The 18785-nt window shown below is 36.0% G+C and overlaps 2 protein-coding genes across 2 annotated transcripts; one reads left to right on the top strand and one right to left on the bottom strand.

The window, feature by feature from the left end:
* The first annotated feature begins 5331 nt into the window (after positions 1 to 5331).
* On the top strand, positions 5332 to 11812 carry LOC110731865 (probable pectate lyase 8). The gene is made up of 7 exons (XM_021911766.1): positions 5332 to 5656; positions 5744 to 5791; positions 6628 to 6702; positions 9837 to 10479; positions 10590 to 10693; positions 10784 to 10922; positions 11010 to 11812. Exons 1-7 carry the CDS (start codon positions 5547 to 5549, stop codon positions 11229 to 11231), a joined length of 1341 nt encoding a protein of 446 aa, XP_021767458.1. The 5' UTR covers positions 5332 to 5546; the 3' UTR covers positions 11232 to 11812.
* Positions 11813 to 12492: 680 nt separating this feature from the next.
* Positions 12493 to 17019, bottom strand: LOC110731863 (putative kinase-like protein TMKL1). The gene is made up of 2 exons (XM_021911765.1): positions 15311 to 17019; positions 12493 to 13675 (listed from the first exon to the last, which is right to left on the bottom strand). The coding sequence occupies exons 1-2, from the start codon at positions 16704 to 16706 to the stop codon at positions 13035 to 13037; spliced, it is 2037 nt and encodes a 678-aa protein (XP_021767457.1). The 5' UTR covers positions 16707 to 17019; the 3' UTR covers positions 12493 to 13034.
* Between the last annotated feature and the right edge of the window lie 1766 nt (positions 17020 to 18785).

The raw sequence follows: 18785 nt of genomic DNA, 5'->3' as shown, positions 1-18785 counted from the left end.
GTATCGAGAAGGGTGTGGGAAAAGAGGGTATTGAAGCAGAGAAGGGTGTATTTGTTTTTAGTAGTAGTGATGGAGCAAATACTAACTGTTGTAGTAATGAAGAAGTAATAGTGAGTGGGGGGAGGAGTGCAAAAGGATGGCGAAGAAAGCCGAGAGATTCAGACCATAGCATGAGTAGTGGGACGAATATGGCGGGTGAAAAAAGGGAGGAGTGGGCAAAGAGTAGTGTTGCGGAGGAGCTGTCTACGGAGGAGGAAATGCGTGACAAAAAGAAGAGAGTGATTCCTGTTTCTGCTGAAAGTGTGGCGAGCCTCACCAATAAGGCTCTCGGTGATAAATGAGTTATGTACTAGCTTGGAACTGCAGGGGTTTGGGGAGCATCGCTGCAGTGAATGCGTTAAAACGCATAGTGTCTCTAGAGGATCCCCAACTGGTTTTCTTTTCGGAAACAAAATTGAAGTCTTTTGAAATGGAAAAAAATAAAATATAAAATAAAATTTAGTGGTTGTTTTATAGTTGATTGTGAGGGCGAAGGGAGAAAAAGAAAGGGTGGTCTAGCACTGTTATGGAAGGAGAGTGTGGAGGTAAAGGTGAGATCTTTTTCATTGAATCACGTTGATGCATGGGTGAGTTCGAGACCTCAAGGGCAGTGGCGGTTTTCGGGCATTTATGGGCATGCTGACACTGACAATAAGTACAAAACAGGACTGCTTTTAGAGAATTTGAGGGGCGAAGGAGAGGAGCCTTGGTTATGTGGAGGGGATTTAAACCTTATACTACACTTAGGGGAGTAGCAAGGGGGGCAAGGGCTCAATGTTGGGGAAGCTGAAATCTTGCGTGAGGCCATGGACTGCTGTCATTTGGAAGACCTTGGCTTTATAGGTCATGACTTCACTTGGTCAAATAATAGAGGAGGAGATGAGAACATTCAGAAAAGGCTAGATAGATTTATTGCGAATAGAGCTTGGAGGGACTCTTTTCCGGGCTCTTTTGTGTCTCACCTTTCAAAGAGAAAATCTGACCACCTTTCTATCCTCCTATGTATCAAAAGGGCAACCTCGACACAAAAAAAGAAATAGAAGAAAAAACTGTATAGGTTTGAGGAGATGTGGCTTAGGGATGAGACCTGTGCAAATATTATTTCGGAGGCTTGGGAGAGTGGTGGGGATCTGTGTTCGAAGATAGCCTTCACTTCTATACGGCTCAGTGCATGGAGTAGGGAAAAGTTTGGGGATTTTATTAAGGAAATGAGTGCATGTAAGGCTCAAATGAAATTCTTAATGGGAGAAAATTAAACGGAGGAGGTGATTGCATAGATGAGAGCCATTGATGACCGTATGGATGAGCTTGAGAGGAGAGAAGAGATGTACTGGAAGCAACGTAGCAGACAAGAGTGGCTTAAGCATGGGGATAAAAATACGTCCTTTTTCCATCATAAGGCGAAACAAAGAGAAGCTAGAAATAATATAACCCAAATTAGGGATGAGGCCGGAAATGTGTTCACTGAGGAGGAGGAGATTGCAGAGAGCTTTGTGAGTTTTTACGAAGACTTGTTTGCTAGAAGTAGTAACATAGAGGTGGAGCCTGTGATTGAGAAAGTGGTTCCAGCTATCGATGACAGACAGTACACAAGCTTGGCTGCCCCTTTTACTGCTGATGAGGTTCGAGTGGCACTTTTTCAAATGCACCCTACAAAGGCCCCCGGGCCCGATGGTATGTCTGCAATCTTTTTCCAAAAATTTTGGGATATAGTTGGGACTGATGTAATTGGGAAAGTGCTAGACATTTTAAATAATAATGGGGATGTAGGTTCTATTAATCAAACTCATATTGTTTTAATTCCGAAAAAAAAAAGAATGTGAGTCACCTGTAGATTATAGACCTATTAGCTTGTGTAATGTGTTGTATAAAATTGTTACTAAGGTGCTTGCTAACAGATTAAAATTAGTCCTTCCGTACATTATTCATGAGTCGCAGAGTGGCTTTGTCCCGGGACGGCTAATTACTGATAATGTATTAGTGGCCTATGAGTGTTTTCATACCTCAGGAAGAAGAAAGCAGGGGAAAAGGGGTACCTTGGTCTCAAGCTTGATATGAGCAAAGCTTACGACAGAGTTGAATGGGAATTCTTACAGAAAATGATGTTGAAGCTTGGCATGTCGGAAAACTTTGTGTGCTTAGTAATGAAGTGTGTGAGTACTGCGTCCTTTGATATTCTTGTGAATGGGCAGCCATCGAGGAACTTCAAGTCTACCAGGGGACTTCGACAAGGAGATCCCATATCCCCCTTCTTATTCATTCTGTGCGCGGAAGGCTTGTCGACTCTACTAAGGGATGCCGAAGAGAAGAAACTCATTCATGGGGTGAAGATAGGCAGACATGTAAATCTGGTTTCTCATATTTTCTTTGCTGATGACAGTCTCCTTTTTGTGAGAGCGACGGAGGAGGAAGTGGAGAATGTTCTTGGTATCCTTTCTACTTATGAGATGGCTTCGGGTGAGAAATTGAATATGGATAAATCAGAGGTGTCTTTTAGCCGAAACATTGAGCCGGAATGGAAAAATATGCTTCAGATGAAGTTATCCTTTAAGGCTGTCGAAGGACATGACAAATACCTTGGTTTACTGACATACATAGGGGGATCAAAAAATTGATTTTCCAAAGTATTCAAGATCGAATCTGGAAAAAGCTCAAGGGGTGGAAAGAGAGATTCTTATCTCAAGCCGGAAAAGAAGTTATGATAAAATCTATTGCTCAAGCAATCCCGACGTATGCAATGCAATGCAATGCTTCTCGATTCCGGATAGTATCTTGGAGGTGGTGGAAATATTGTGTAGGAATTTTTTCTGGGGTCAAAAGGGAGAGGAAAAAAAGATCAATTGGGTGGCTTGGGAGAAGACGTATGCTCCGAAGAAACAAGGGGGTCTTGGCTTTAGAAACATGAAGAATTTTAACAAAGCCCTTTTGGCTAAGCAAGCATGGCGCATCCTCACAAATGAAGAGTCTCTCATGACCAAGGTAATTAAAGGGAAATATTTTCCTAAGTCATCGTTTTGGGAAGCTAAAGTTAAGGGGAATATGAGCTATACTTGGAGATCAATCTTAGGGGCTCGTGAGGTAATAGTGAAGGGTGCTAGGAAGAACATAGGAAATGGGGCTTCTACTGATATATGGAGGGATCCGTGGGTGCCAACTTTGCCGGATTTCAGAGTAATGTCGAGCCAAAGGGAGGATAATCAATGCCCTTCCTACGTGATACAATTATGGGTAAACAAAGCATGGGATGTAAGTACACTTACTACTTACTTCTCAGAGGAAGAAGTTAAAATGATTAAGCGTATTCCAATTCCTATGTACGACAGTAAGGACACGTGGATGTGGCACCACACAACGGATGGCAGATTCTCTGTTAAGAGTGCCTACAATCTGCTCACGATGGAGCAAACACAAAACACTGCTTCTTCATCAAATGTAGGGGGTATGTGTGAGTGGAAAAAGGTTTGGAATGTGGAAATCCCACAAAAAATTAAATTGTTTGCGTGGAGATGTATTAGAGACGGAATAGCCTGCTGGGATAATTTGGTGCGAAGAGGTGTTGATACTGAAGCAATATGTCCCATGTGTGGTGATGCAAGAGAGAATACCCTCCATATGCTAATACACTGTGCTGATGCCAAACTAACATGGTACACGTCCCCCTTAAGATTGGAAGTTGAAAACTTTCGAGGAGAGAATTTCGGTGATTGGTGCAGCTCGGTATGGAAGGTCATTAAAGATCTGAATTGGTGGGGGCTGTTCTGGAGTATTGTGTGGGGAGTATGGCTAAGGCGTAATAGATGGGGTTTTGATGGAAAGAGGCTGAACAGGGATGCTGTAACTCGCAAGGCAGTGGCATTAGTAGGGGAGTATGAACTGGCGAAGGAGATAAGTAATGTGAGCTCCCCTACTATGACTCTCGAATCTCGATGGAAACCGCCCCTAGCTGGAATGATCAAAGTGAACTCCGACGCAGCAATACTCTCACCAAATGATGTGGGTTTGGGGGGAGTAATGAGGGATCATGTGGGAGATGTGGTGGTTGCAACATGTCTCAGGATAGAAGGGGGTTTTGATGCGGATATAGCGGAAGCCTTGGCTATGAGACACGCAGTGCACACATCAATGGAAGCGGGATTCTTGCGACTCTGTTTAGAGACAGATTGTATGAAGCTATATAGCCATTTGAAGAAGGGTGATGTTCCTAAAAGAGAGGGAAATAGAGTAGCTCATTGGCTAGCAAAGGCTTGTAATCAATATCATTCTCTCAGAGTTTGGTTAGAAGAGTATCCCATTGATGTAAGGGAGTTTATTTTGGCTGATTTAAGCCACGTTGAAAATTAATAAATGATCTTGCTTCCGGTCAAAAAATAAATCTATTTTAACTTGCCTAAAAAAAAATCTATTATTTTAACTAATACTTGTACTTCGTATATATCAAATAGAATCAGATAAGATTTTCTTTACGCAAAATTATGATGCATGCAAAGCTATGATATGTGGTTGTATTCTACAATTGGAATTTATTTTCACTCTTTCATATTGTTGTTTCATACAACCTTTACAATGGTTTTAATAATCTGTTATAGCTGTGAAGTTGATTTTAGCTTGGTTTATCTAATTGTAGACGAAAAACTATTGTACTACACCAACAATAAACATAATTAAACATAATATCACTCTATGGGGAGACTTAATAACATAATAAAATCAAATCACACTCATAACGTGCAAAGTCATTGAATAGACTCAAATCACAATCGCGATTAGTGGATAACCAATATGCAATTTCAAATTTGAAAGTCCGGAGTCATTATGTGCACTACACACCATACATATGATTCCCAATGGATGATATATTCAATTTATCATGTTTGATGATTTTATACAGGTTAATAAGAAAAATAAGATAGTGGAAAAAACGATTAGATGTCACATATATCAAGTATTTATACATTAAATTCACTTTAAAAATAGAAATATTTGCATTTGAAGTATATATCATTATTTTTATAAATGAGAATATTTATACAGATGCATATACACATATCATATTATAAATATACAAAAAATAAAGAATATCTATCACCAATTACTCACACAATCTACTCCGAGGTAGTCGTAAAGTTCAGTTAGTGGCAGTTAGATACCAAATGGTAAAAAGATTAGGTTGTTAATTATTTAGTTAGTACTTCTTCTTCTTTAAAGTCCAATAAATTCAACCAAACCTTCTAAATTCCTTTTTTCTCTTTCATAAAAATAATTCTCCATCAATTAAATATACTCTAGAAATTAAAAAAAAAAAAAAGCTTAATTTAAATCAAATTAAATAAAAATAAAATAAAATGAAAAAGAGCATGTTAGGCTCCACCTTTCTGTTATAAAAACCCGCCTACCTTGGCCATTTTCCTTTCACTCTCCTCGTCTCACAATAATCTTCTACTCTTTCTCTCTCTCTTAACCCTAAATTTCAGGAGAGAGATTTTCATTTTCTTAGGAGAGAGAAAAAAATGGCAGAAATTTCTTTGATCAACTTCACTCTCTTCACATTGTTGTTTTCGGCGCTTTTCTTAAGCGTCGTAAATGGCAGATTGACTAATGATGACGTCGTTAATTTGAGGTAATGTAATAAGTTTAGCTACATTGGGTCGAAATTGTTGAAATGTATTTTTCGACTGAGTTTAAAGGTTGTATTTCTGGTTTTTAGGGTTGAAGAGCATTTGAAAAGCTTGAAGAACTCATCAATGGCGGATAGGTTTGTTCGTTATTTCTGCTGAATTTGTAAAAAATCATATTAAATGAATAAAACAGTAATTTTATCATTAGTAATTAAGATCGGAAAAATAAATAAAATTTGTCATTTTAATTTTGATTTTGATTCTAAAAGTTGATCATTGTGGTAAATTGCTCTGTTTTTCTCTGTTTTGGAGAATGGATAAATGGTTTTCCACAATATACCCATGAAATAGCCTTTTTCTGGTATGAAATAGAGGGCTATTTTGTCATTTCGTATGAAATAAGTCTTTTTAAATGACGACGTCAGTGATTTGCTGATTGTTAGTTGTTACACTACTCCACTGTACTATTGTTCCGGTAGTTCTGTTATAACTAGTGTATACTTCGTATTATTTTATTAGGATAAATGTTAACATGGTTTATCAATTACTATAATGAATAAATCTTTTATGCTTAATCTTTGGGATATTTATAAATGTACCCTAAATATATGGTAGTATGATTTATCCCTAGAATTTAGCATATCATTAGTCCTCCAAAATAATATAGGTAGTTACTACCGAGTAGTCTTGGTAAATATATCTTTGGTCAAAGTCGTGTCGTTTAGTCAAACACTGAATATTAAGTATTTTCCTTATAACGACCTTATTATTGTATCGTATGAAGTTTGAATCGGTTAAATTGTGAGTAATACTTTGTAACCATAAGAAGTTGGGATTTACAAATTTTTATTGGATGAATTGTTTGACCTAAGAAAAACAGTTGAAATTGATTAAATCCCAACAATAGTACATTTTTTTTGGGATGAAATAAATTGAATCTCATAATTTTTGGTCAACGAAATTCTGATTTCAGGGCCAAGGATGCTGAAGTGAAAAATGAACAAGCAGCAGTTGAACAACCAGAAGAGATTGTTTCTATGGTCCAAAGGTAAAAATTTCATTTTCTAAAATCTTTGAAAAATAAATAAAATAAATTACACATTCCTTTAATGCTCACCACCAGAAATCTCACCCACTACAAACCCTCTTAAATTCAATCTCCACTTTCTAACATGGATGTCAAAGTTGTGAAAATGCTATACTAGTATTATGTCACTTTCTTCCTCTATTATGCCACAATTGACGGCATCATCGATATGGGATATTTTCCTTGATAGTACAAGTAATAATCCTCCGATCCGTCGAGATTTAGCTATCATATAATTGTTCAAATAACAATATCAACGTGACTATCTTAAAAGACGATTTAGAAATAACTTATGTTAACTAAATTTTCATGCATAAATATTTCTTAAACAAGAGATGGTCCAAATCTTAGTGACTTATTCTACGTATCAGTGGTTTTTATTAAGCTCTTATTTGGGAGTATTTAATTAAGTTGCTTAATACAAAGTGTCGTGTATAATAATTTAGCCCAACCCATGTTATTAGGAAAACCGTTTGTTATGTTTGATTGGTAAACTCACATGCCTCTGCCATAAGATCCGCACATACTGCATTTAATTTCTGATGTCTTTTTTCTCCATTTTATATGATACCCATGATATAAATTCTTTATTTCAATATAATATTATAGGGATTTGACTGTTGCTAATCACCAATTAATTGTGGGTCTCCATTAATTTTTTAATATTTATTTTAAAATGATAATTTTTTATTTTTTGTAAAGAACTTTCTTGACTGCACATAGGAATCCTTCTCTTATCTCAGTTGGAAATATTCTCCAATCTTCATCAGTCATTAACTCATCACATGACTTGAAAGATCTTTAGAGATTATGTTTTTTGTCAGGCGAATTTATGTTGGCATTGGCAAACCCATGACCAAATCAGATGGATTTATAAACAATAATCAGAAGCATTATTCTTAAATAAATTTCATAGATGGAGTACATTAGTTACATATTTACGTACTCTTTTCGACTCATATTGTTTACATGTTATGAATTTTTTCTGGTACAAATAATAGATTTTGTAGCTTTCAAATCGGCCGAATAGAGGATAAGTATTCTTTAGAAAACTATTAAGTTGTTTTGACCTAAACAGATTTCCCTGCTACTGAAAATGAGGGGAGAAGTAGCAATAAATATGGTAAAACATAGAAAAAGCACATTCAAGTCATGCCTTGAGTTTGGTCATCTAGTTTAGTTATATATAGTTATGCCATCTGATTGCATGGTAGGTTATAGGTAAACTCATTAAATCCCAAAATTTTGACCCTTATAAAACAATCCTCAAAGAACTTAATTTTAAAGGCCCCAAAATTTGGCATTACCATAACATAATTTTAGATGCCATATTTACATACTAACCCATATTATCAAGAGGACCTTACTTTGGTATGTTGGCTTTAGGCAATTTCTGCCTATCCACTCGGTTTCGGGTTTGAGTCTCCTTATCTTTTAATAAAATAAAGAAACAATGGAATTGTAGAGGAAACAAGAAGGCCACATCTCTCATATATAAAGCTTGGATATGTATTTTTTTGTTTTGGGCTAACAACCAAGTTGATCAAAAGAGGCAATATTTTTTTTTGGCAGATTGAATGTGACCACCCATGACCTCATTTAAGCCTTCTGTTGGCTGGTATGAGTACCTATCGTAGAATTAGTTAGTCTCACCGACACACCACATCTTTCATTTTAGCTACTAAGAGTAATAATCTGTCCTTTTTTTTTTCTTGCATTTATGTCACATACTTTTTCTTACTAAATTTACTCTTCAACACTATAAGGAGGATGTAGCAATAAATTCTCCTGATCCCTGCTTTTTTTCCGTATGATCCGTATTTCATCCTTTCTGTATGCAGTGGCGGACTTAGGAATTTCCGACTGGTGAGTCACAATCGATAATCAAATATGTAAAAAATTTTTTTTACCAAACAACCAAATAATAGTACTAAAAAATACATCTAAATATTCAAACAGTACAAAATACAACCAAATGTTCATATAATACTACAAAAGATAATTAAATAGTAATGCAAACTTATTACAATAGTTCTCGACGAGTTTTCATGTTTTGATATCGATTTATGATATCTTCCATGCTAACATTCAAAAACAAATCATTCTCCAAATAAGTAATTAAACAATCATTCAACATTTGATTTAAAATAATCACTCAGGCACTCAGCAAGTCAGCACTTCAGCATTATCATTATTATCATTATTACCCCTAAAACAAAAACTTAGAATTCAAACAATATAGATTTAAAATAATAATAATCATAATTGTGAAAACTAAATAATAGCAGAGACAAAGAAAAGCTTAAGTTTGATAAAATCTGGAAAATTGTAATCTTACTCGTCCCACTTCGCTAGAAGATCGTCCGTAAACTTATCGAGGTTAGTGCTATCCCATGGATCTGCATCCCGAAACTCAGTTAGAGGAGGAATAGATCAAAAAAGACGAACAGGGATAGAGTCATCCATTTTTCTTTAAAGTTTTTTCTCAATTTCTATTGCTTCTCTTCGATTAGGGTTTTCTGGAAAATTTGAGAGGAAAGAGGTTTGCAATTCAGTAATCTAAACTGCAATTTTATAACCTGCAAGTATTTGGAGTCGGTTTTGGTTTTAATCTTTTTTCTAATATCAGGCCTCCTGTTTTTCTTTCCTTTTTCTTTCGAGCAATAAAAATCTCAGCCCTTCACTACCCTTTTCCTGTTATTGTCCACCGTCCACGACTCCACGGAGACGGAGCAGGCGAAGAGAACGGTGGCTGGGTGGAGAACTGGAGATGAAGCGAAGAGGCGAAGAGAACTAGAGAAGAAGGCTAGGGTTTGAACTTTGAGGAACAGAGGAAGACAGTAACTCGGGAAGCTAAAGAAAGTTTTTTTTTTTTTTTTTTAAATAACTTAATAAAATTTTTGGGCCCTGGTGAGTCACTTGACCCACCAGGCACAAGCCCAGGTCCGCCACTGTCTGTATGACCATCACACCCTGCACATGTTGTCACATGACATACTCTGGTTTTGTAAAGTGATGATCTCCTAATTTGAATTATGTTAAATGAGTTTATAATTGGATGGTTTTGTTTAATGCGATTTCTAATTTAATTTCAGGAGAATTAGCAACAGCACAGCAAGGAGAAATCTAGGATATTTTTCATGTGGAACAGGGAACCCGATTGATGACTGTTGGAGGTGTGATCGTAACTGGCACAATAACAGAAAGAGGCTTGCTGATTGTGCTATTGGATTCGGACGCAATGCTGTTGGTGGTCGTGATGGGCGATTTTACGTGGTTACTGACCCAAGTGACAATGATGCTGTGAACCCGAAGCCAGGGACTCTCCGTCATGCAGTCATCCAAGAAGAGCCACTTTGGATTGTTTTTAAGAGGGATATGGTGATCACCTTGAAAGAGGAGCTTATTATGAACAGCTTTAAGACAATTGATGGAAGAGGGGTGAATGTCCATATTGCTAATGGAGCTTGCATTACCATTCAGTACATCACCAATATTATTATCCATGGTATTCATATCCATGACTGCAAGCCAACTGGTAATGCAATGGTGAGAAGTTCTCCTTCTCATTACGGATTTCGAGGTATGGCTGATGGTGATGGGATTTCCATCTTTGGATCAAGTCATATATGGATTGATCACAACTCCCTCGCAAATTGTGCGGACGGGCTCATTGATGCTGTCATTGCTTCCACTGCCATTACCATTTCTAACAATTACTTTACTCACCACAATGAGGTAAAACATGAACCTCATTCTGTTACATTATGAATCAGATTAGAATACTACCCTCTTTACCTAAGGAATAATAATTATCGATCTTCTTCTAACCCTTTTGATCAAAACAGGTGATGTTGCTGGGTCACAGTGACTCATACACAGGAGATAAGATTATGCAGGTCACCATTGCCTACAATCACTTTGGTGAAGGTCTTATGCAGAGGATGCCAAGGTACAAAATTGTGTTCTACTCGCCTCCTCCTTGTCTTTCTCCTTGTTGGGATTAGTTTCGTAACTAACTGCAACTAAATTCAATATACAGATGTAGACATGGTTACTTCCATGTTGTGAACAACGACTACACTCACTGGGAAATGTATGCTATCGGAGGAAGTGCAGATCCCACCATTAACAGCCAAGGGAATAGATACCTTGCCCCATCTAACCCTTTTGCCAAAGAGGTAATATAACTAAGAATCATCATACAAGTATATATTTAGATAATTCTTTTTGTTCTCTGATTTTGATGATATTTGTTCTGTTCTTAGGTTACTAAGAGGGTAGAAACAGATCAGGGACATTGGAAGCACTGGAACTGGAGATCAGAAGGTGATCTACTTCTAAATGGTGCCTTTTTCACAGCCTCAGGAACAGGGGCTGGTGCTAGCTATGCTAGAGCCTCCAGCTTGGCAGCCAAGCCATCGAGCCTTGTAGCGACCCTGACTTCAGGTGCTGGTGTTCTCACTTGTCGCCGTGGTAGAGCTTGTTAGCCAATTTACCCAGAATTTCTATACAATTGAAACAAAACACCCAATTGCTTAAAGAAAAAAACTCAAAAAAAAAAAAAAAAAAAAAAGTCCATTTCCATTTCTTCCTAAGCCTTATTTACATCAAGTAAATTGGCTGTAGTATATATTTCACTTCTTATTGTCTTCACCATGTACACCACCACACAGATTGTTAAGACTCTCTATCCTTGTGATCGCTCAACCTCCGTCTTGCACCCATAAAGGTTTTATTTTTGAAAACCATAAATGGGGCGATTCTGGAAGCGTTGTTCATTTCCTAAGTTGTATTCTATCACCTCTTCTGAACCCTCCCATTGTTCATTTGCTCCAAACTAAGAAACATTGGTTCTTAATTTTTCTGTTTCAAGTTCTGAGTGACTTTCTCAGTCATTCAAGTTGCTTTGTTCAATTTTCTGGCTTTTAGATTTAAGAAAATCGAAATAGACAGGATACAAACACAATTTTTACAACAGCAAACAAAACAAGGAATTGGAGATTGTAACCATCATCGTGGAATATTAGTACAAGTAATATTCAGCAACAAGAGTTTTAGTTTTTCATTATTCTGTGCTTTTATTTCTGTTCTTTTGTTTATACTTATTTTGCATAATACTTCGTATTAAATTAGGACTTAATTAACTTACTAATACATGCCTTACCAATTAAATTAGCATATGGGAAGTAGGTCTATTTTTGGCAAAAGACACGTGATAAGCCTCTGAGGAGCCGCTTAAAATTGATTAACTAAGACCCACCAAGTTCAATTTAAGACTTAAATTGCAGTTCCCATTTCAAGTCATAAATTATTTGAATACAATTCGTCTCAAATGATTGTGTTGGTGTTGCATGGTAAATGACTAACAATTGAATGCATGAACCAACAATTCAATTTGAATACAGTTCAATTTAAGACTTACCAACAATTGAATGTACCAATCATCTTTATAATAAACAATACAAACCGCTAATACGGTCAATTCACCAAAATAACCGAGTAGTTGTCTAACAAGGGTCCTTTACACTTTGTTCTTCATAAGGACTTTTTTTCATTAGGTTTAACAGAGCTAAACCCCATGGGAGTATTGAAGTGACATGAACTAAAATTATGCCTAGCATGTACCTATTAAAATTGGGTAAGCAGTGACATTAATGAACAATTTGCCTGTTTAGCATCAGAAATACATACTAACAGATGAATGTGGGTTGGCCATGACTGAAAGCAGAGTTTATTCTGTATCTGTTGCCATCAGTCATGTACTTTGCATCTGGGAAGAAACTGCAATACGGAAGACATCCAACCACCGATATTGACATCTTCGCCAGCCCCACAGAGTATCTAACATGAGATGCTGGAAGAATCTATTATCGAGGTTTCTTAGACAGAACAAACCATTCTAATTCTGTACATTTTCGACAATTATAAACCATACCAAATGCATTCAGAAAGAAAAAGAAGTGGTGTATATGAGCTAGCTAATCAGAACTGGAGATATATCACCCTGTAGTCATAGTTAATAAATGTATTTAGTTACTTTGCTACAATCACAACGTTTATAATAAATCTCATCATTTTAACACAATTACATCATAATATAGGAATTAGATGAGAAACCTACAACAGATAATGAATCACTGTGCATGATTCCACTACTTCTGCCACAAATTACATGCACAGAAAATCGTATCAATTTAAGGAGATTTTTTCCTACAGCAGTACAGATAGACAAGTTTTACCTCTCAATCTAAAAAAAAAAAAAAAAAAAAAAAAAACATGGTGAAGGAAGATCAAAAGGGAGTACCTGTCCCACTTCTAGTTTCAGTAGGGCTGTACAAAGCAGACCTGTTTCTCGGTCTGTTTTCTTCCAACTGCTTCAGTACTTCCTCCATTGTGGGTCTAGCAGTAGCCACTGGAGCACAGCAACCCATCGCAAGCTTCAATGCATGAACCAACCCGTCTTCCATGGGACTTCTTATTCCCTTCAAAACCTCAACGTCGAAAACCTCCATTGTTGTCTCCTCCAAAACAGCTGTTTTCACCATCGATGGTAAATCCATATAATCACCACTTCGGGAGTTTTTGTCAGGCTTTTTTCCTATCAAAATCTCAAGCAACAAAATACCAAATGCATAGACATCAGTCCTTGGATTGCATTTATTCATTTTTTGAAGCTCAGGAGCCTTGTATCCATCTGTCTTCAGTTGAGACAACATTTCATCAGCTACGTCTGGGATCACCAGCTTGTCTACCCCAATTTCAGTAAGTCTAGCTACAAAGAAGTCATCAATAAGTACATTCTTGGATTTCACGTTCCCATGAGTCATCGTAGTCTCTAGGCCTGTGTGAAGATATGCTAGTCCTCTGGCTATACCAAGTGCAATTTTGTGGCGTCGAGCCCAATTTAGCACTGGCTTCCCTGGCTTAGGTTCTGGTTTAACAAAAATCAGAATTCAGTGAGAACTAAACAAGTCATAAAGTACAAGAACAGTGTATGAACTCAGGGAGAAACATACGCACACACACACACACACACACACACACAAAAAAAAAAAAAAAAAAAAAAAAAAAAAAAAAAAAAAACTATTTTGATGTGATGTTATATAATACTCCACATAATGCAATGGCTACAATTAACAGTTAACACTAAAGATTGAGGACTGTGATACATATTCAAGTAAATGAAAGCATACTGATGAAGCCTTACTCCTTATGTTGACTATGAATCCTACTTTGCTTACTAGTGGGGTTAAAATGCAGGTAGAAAGCCTGACCAAGAGCAACAAGGCCCAAAAATGATTATGCACTGGAAAATTTAGTTTCTTCATTTAGCCTACCAAAACATCGTGAGTGAATTTTTTTGACTAGACTTTGATGTGTGAAGGACATAAGTCTTCATCAACATAATTTTCTAAAGATAGCAGTTTCCTCAATTAGGCAACTCTACTGGAAAAGTTTCTCAAATTAAATTAATCCACACTCTCAACAAAGCTCACCTTGAGCAATGTAGATGGGATTATATCTTTCATTCAGTATAGGTTAAGCCAGTAACTCAGCAAGTATTAGTCAAGACATGTGACAGAAGTTAGACTTTGGACACAGTTAGACCTTGGCTTCTAGTGTAACAAATGGGTACGTGTCTTAATAATATCCATCATTTTAAAAAATTTACATGCTCTAGTCTCAAGTATCCATGACCATATTAGAGATTGGAGTGTTTGGCATTTGAGGTTAAATGACGAGCTTGGGTGACATATGACATAGTATCTAATTAAATTGGAAGGTAAGAGCATAAGACTCTCCAAGTACAAAAAATTTACCATCATATAGAACAACTAAGCAACAAACCATGTTTTCCACGTAGCACCAAATACAAAGATGCAATCATCCTAGAGTCCTAGATCATACAGCACTGTGAAGATCCTTGTTATTATTAGTTCATATTTGCTAAGAGCCTAATTTTGAGCAACATGCAAAAAATCCTTTCAGAAAAACTAACTACAACATAAAATAATTCTAGAGGCGAGAACCTAGCTCATTGTGAATCAGCCTGGTTCGGGATGTGAAAAAATGCAAGAAATTCTGACCATTGGTGAATCTTTGTTATCGACTTAATAGGACTTTGAACACTAGAGAAAACCAATACTGTATCAAACACTTCCTTTATGTGTTTGCTTTTTCCACATTAACAATCATCAAAGGAACTCTTTAGACAAAGAACTTTTTCAACTAGACAGAAGAAATTTCTGCAACATTAAAGCACACATGGAATCATTTCCAGCTAACCCAAGAGCAGTACAATACTTCTCGACAATTTGTCCATTTATGTTTTAATAACTTCTCAGCAGTCTATTCAGTTTTAGTGCAGGATGAAAGAAGTTATTACTCGTAGTGATACATATTAGTCATGTAATGTTCAACTTTGTACTTGTATATCCAATATAAATCACATTGAATGTTGATTTGACAATATATGGTATCCTTTGGATTCTTGTTTCATATAATTCTGTTTATTCCAACGAAAAGACAAAATAGACAGCAAACAAAACATGAAAGTGGCACTTACCATGTAAAAGCTCAAAGAGAGTTCTGGTAGGAACATAGTCATAGATGAGCAACTTCTCTCCTCTTTTTCCTTGATAAAAAGCTCTTAATGGATCCAAATTCTCATGTCGAATACGACCCAACTGCCTTACCACAGGCAAACAAGAACTTCTATCCTTGCAACAACCTTCTCTCAACAACCTCAACGCGATAGTCCCTCCATCAGCAAGCTTAGCCTTATAAGATGTTCCATAGCTCGTCTTCTCAATAACCTGTCCGGTAGCATTCAAGACATCCTCAAGTGTCAAATTCTCGCCGCCTTGAAACACAACAAGCTTAGCTTCACCAGTTTCACCAGCAGTATCATCCTCTTCACATTCCTCCAATTCATCATCCTCATTCTCCCTCCTATTCTTCCTCCTCCGGTTTTGCAAATACCCGATCAAAATCGACACAGCAACCACAGAACCCGTCATCAACCCGATCACTAGACCAGCAATTGCACCAGGAGTCAAATTAGTCCTACCACTACAACCCCCTAAAGGGTACCCACATAATCCAGGATTGTTCCCTTCAAATGCCTCAGCCCCAACCTTACTCTCCCCAAATTTAGGCAAAACCCCACTAAAATTATTATAAGACAAATTCAATTGATCAAATTTTAACTGCCCTAAACCCTCAGGAATCACCCCAGTAAGCAAATTATAACTAAGATCAAGAACTTGAATATTTCTAAACCTAGTAATAAAATCAGGAAACAACCCAGTAAATTTATTATCCCCTAAATCAAGAACTTTCAAACTATCACAACTAGAATTAGGCAAAGCAGGAGCAGGGATAGAGCCAGAGAGAGAGTTACCATGAAGCCGAAGTGATTCGAGGCGGTCACATAGGTTCCAAATTGAAGGAGAAAGAGACCCAGTAAGCAAATTCTGCCCCAAATCAATATCTGTAAGAGAAGAACTGTACCCAAGTTCTAAGGGTACCCCAAGAGACAAAGAATTGACACTCAAATATAGGGTTTTAAGAGCAGAGAGTTCCCCAATTTCTCGAGGAATTGAACCAGAAAGATTAGCTGAAGGAAGCTGAAGTGATTGAATGTGAATTGAAGGGTCTTTGAAGAGAGTAAGACTAGACCATTGAGGAGAAGAGAGAGAATCACAAGCTAAAGAAGTGCCATTGGAGAACACCCATTTGAGGCCTCGCCATTGACAGAGAGGAATGGTTGAGTTCCATGAAGAAAGGAGGAGACTTTCTGAGTTTCCTTGTAAAGTGGGTTTGATTTTGTAAAGAAGAAGCTCAACATCTGAAGGTGAAGAAGATGAAATTGAGCCGCCATTAATGGAGGATGGAGAAAAACAGAGTAATAGGAAGAAACAGAGGAGGAAGAAGAAGGAGGGTTTGGTGAGATTTGGCATTGGAGAGAGTAAAAGGTCTGAGAATGGAGGAGAGAGAAAGTAAGTGAAGTTGGAGTGAAGAGGAAGGAGTGAAGGGAGTGAGTGAGTGGGAGAATGAATTGAGAGGGTTTGTTTGAGGTTTTTGCTTTTCGGGAAAGCTGAGAAAAGGGAGTTTTGACTGTTGGGACATTGTGATTGAAAATTTTGGTGTCTTTTTTCTGTAGATTTATCATTTTGTTTGTATCAGTCTTATGTGAATTTTGATTGCTTGCTGATTTGATGGTCAGAATATGAACCTTTTGAAATCATGCTTCAAGGCCTTCAACCAATTGTTTAATTCCATTCGTCTCAATTTACTTGTTTGAGAGGACTTTTAAGGCCTTTAATTTAACTGTTCGAATTCTATTTATCTCAATTTACTTATTTAAGAGGATCTATATCATGAATAGATAATTATATAGGTGAGCTTTTCATTTAAGAGGAAATATTTTGTTTTTAAAATTACTTTTTTTCCCCCTTATTTCTTTGTTGTATGAAATTACTTGCTTAGCATTTATTTTCTACTTGTATTGTTTTTTTGTCCAATATTGAGTTTGCTCTATCTTTGGTAGAAGTTTCAAATAAGCTTCATTTGTCTAAAAAACTTGTCACATTGTGATTTGGATTGAAAACTTGACAATTGAATTAAGATAGATTCAAGTAGGCTACCCTGAGTACATATGTTTCCATCGGGGTGTTGTAAATACATGCAAAGCCATTTTATAACATGCATTCCTGCTAGTGAAGTACTTGGAAATGATTGTCCATTAGTGTAGTAAGAGTGTGTTCTATTACCTAATTTTCACTTTAGTGAACTACGTAGTTTAATTGTAATTTGAACTTGAATATCTAACAAATCTTTCTTAAAATTACCTTATTTAGAACTTATTTTTCTTAAAATAAGTGGGATTAATGTGAATAGAAAATTGCATATTGGATTAAGGCTATGTTCTTTATTTCCAAAATTGTATTTTAGAAAAGTAATTTTACTATCAATTTATGATCAGTTCAATACAAAATATTTCAATTTAGTTGAATTTTATTACAACAATTGTTATTTTAATTATAATATGTTCAATTCAACTAATTAATCAATTGATAATACTAATAATGTTTAGTTTAAATTATTAAAAAGGGAAAAATTAAAGATAGAGTTATGATTTCCTTATTATTTTAGGAAGACAAGAAAAAAAGGCATTAATTATTTTATGCCTTAGAAAATTTACAAAGAACACTAGCTATTCATTAGAAAACCCATTAATATAATGTGTATCCTACTAATGTCCTAATGAAAAGCAAAGTTCATAAGAATCTCGAATAAACCAACCCAGATACAAGTACATGGGGTGCATATTTGGAATCTTATCATTGGCATTACATTGTGATAGTCCTTGTAAATTGTGATAATGCTCCTATCTATGAGTTATAGCCTTCTAGGACATAATGTATGTTATAGCCTAATAGCACTCAAGTTCCAAAAGCAAATAGACTCCTTATTGCTTACTTGATGAGAACATTGGTTAATTTCTTCGATTTATATTTAAATTGGATCAATGCTAAAAATATAAATATAAATATATATATATATATATATATATATATATATATATATATATATATATATATATATATATATATATATATATATATATATATATATATATAAAGAATGATGATTCTAATCATTGCACAAATATTTTAGATATTGAAAGAGATTTTCAAACCTACTTGCCACATTTACTCTGTACTTTCTCTCACGAGTCTCATCTATCTCAAATTCTTGCTAATTTATAGATATCAAAAGAGATTTTCAAACCTCTCATCCCAACACTTGGGGCGATTGTTATATTTTTATAGACTACTACCTTGTCGATACAAATACTATTAAACTCGTTCTCAACTCGTTTTATTCTTGCAAGAGCTTATAGGTATAGCATAACAGAATCATTTTCGTTACTTGAAAATAAAGGTTTCTCTCACTCTCTCCATTGTTACAATCAGCAACAAATGGATAAATTACTAAGTAGTAGTATTATACAAAGAGTTTACTACTAGAAATGC

This window comes from Chenopodium quinoa, unplaced genomic scaffold (assembly GCF_001683475.1).
Source record: "Chenopodium quinoa cultivar QQ74 unplaced genomic scaffold, ASM168347v1, whole genome shotgun sequence".
Classification (NCBI taxonomy): Eukaryota; Viridiplantae; Streptophyta; class Magnoliopsida; order Caryophyllales; family Amaranthaceae; genus Chenopodium; species Chenopodium quinoa.
This window is presented reverse-complemented; position numbering and strand designations above follow the sequence as displayed.

What these genes read in the sequence shown, in the direction of transcription:
- LOC110731863 (XM_021911765.1), bottom strand. Translation starts at nt 16,706, where the DNA reads ATGCCAAATCTCACCAAACCCTCCTTCTTCTTCCTCCTCTGTTTCTTC. An exon ending in TCTCTTTGAGCTTTTACATG is followed by an intron (nt 13,676 to 15,310) that starts GTAAGTGCCACT and finishes TTGTTAAACCAG; the next exon opens with AACCTAAGCCAGGGAAGCCA.
- LOC110731865 (XM_021911766.1), top strand. Translation starts at nt 5,547, where the DNA reads ATGGCAGAAATTTCTTTGATCAACTTCACTCTCTTCACATTGTTGTTT. An exon ending in GATGACGTCGTTAATTTGAG is followed by an intron (nt 5,657 to 5,743) that starts GTAATGTAATAA and finishes TCTGGTTTTTAG; the next exon opens with GGTTGAAGAGCATTTGAAAA. An exon ending in ATTGTTTCTATGGTCCAAAG is followed by an intron (nt 6,703 to 9,836) that starts GTAAAAATTTCA and finishes ATTTAATTTCAG; the next exon opens with GAGAATTAGCAACAGCACAG.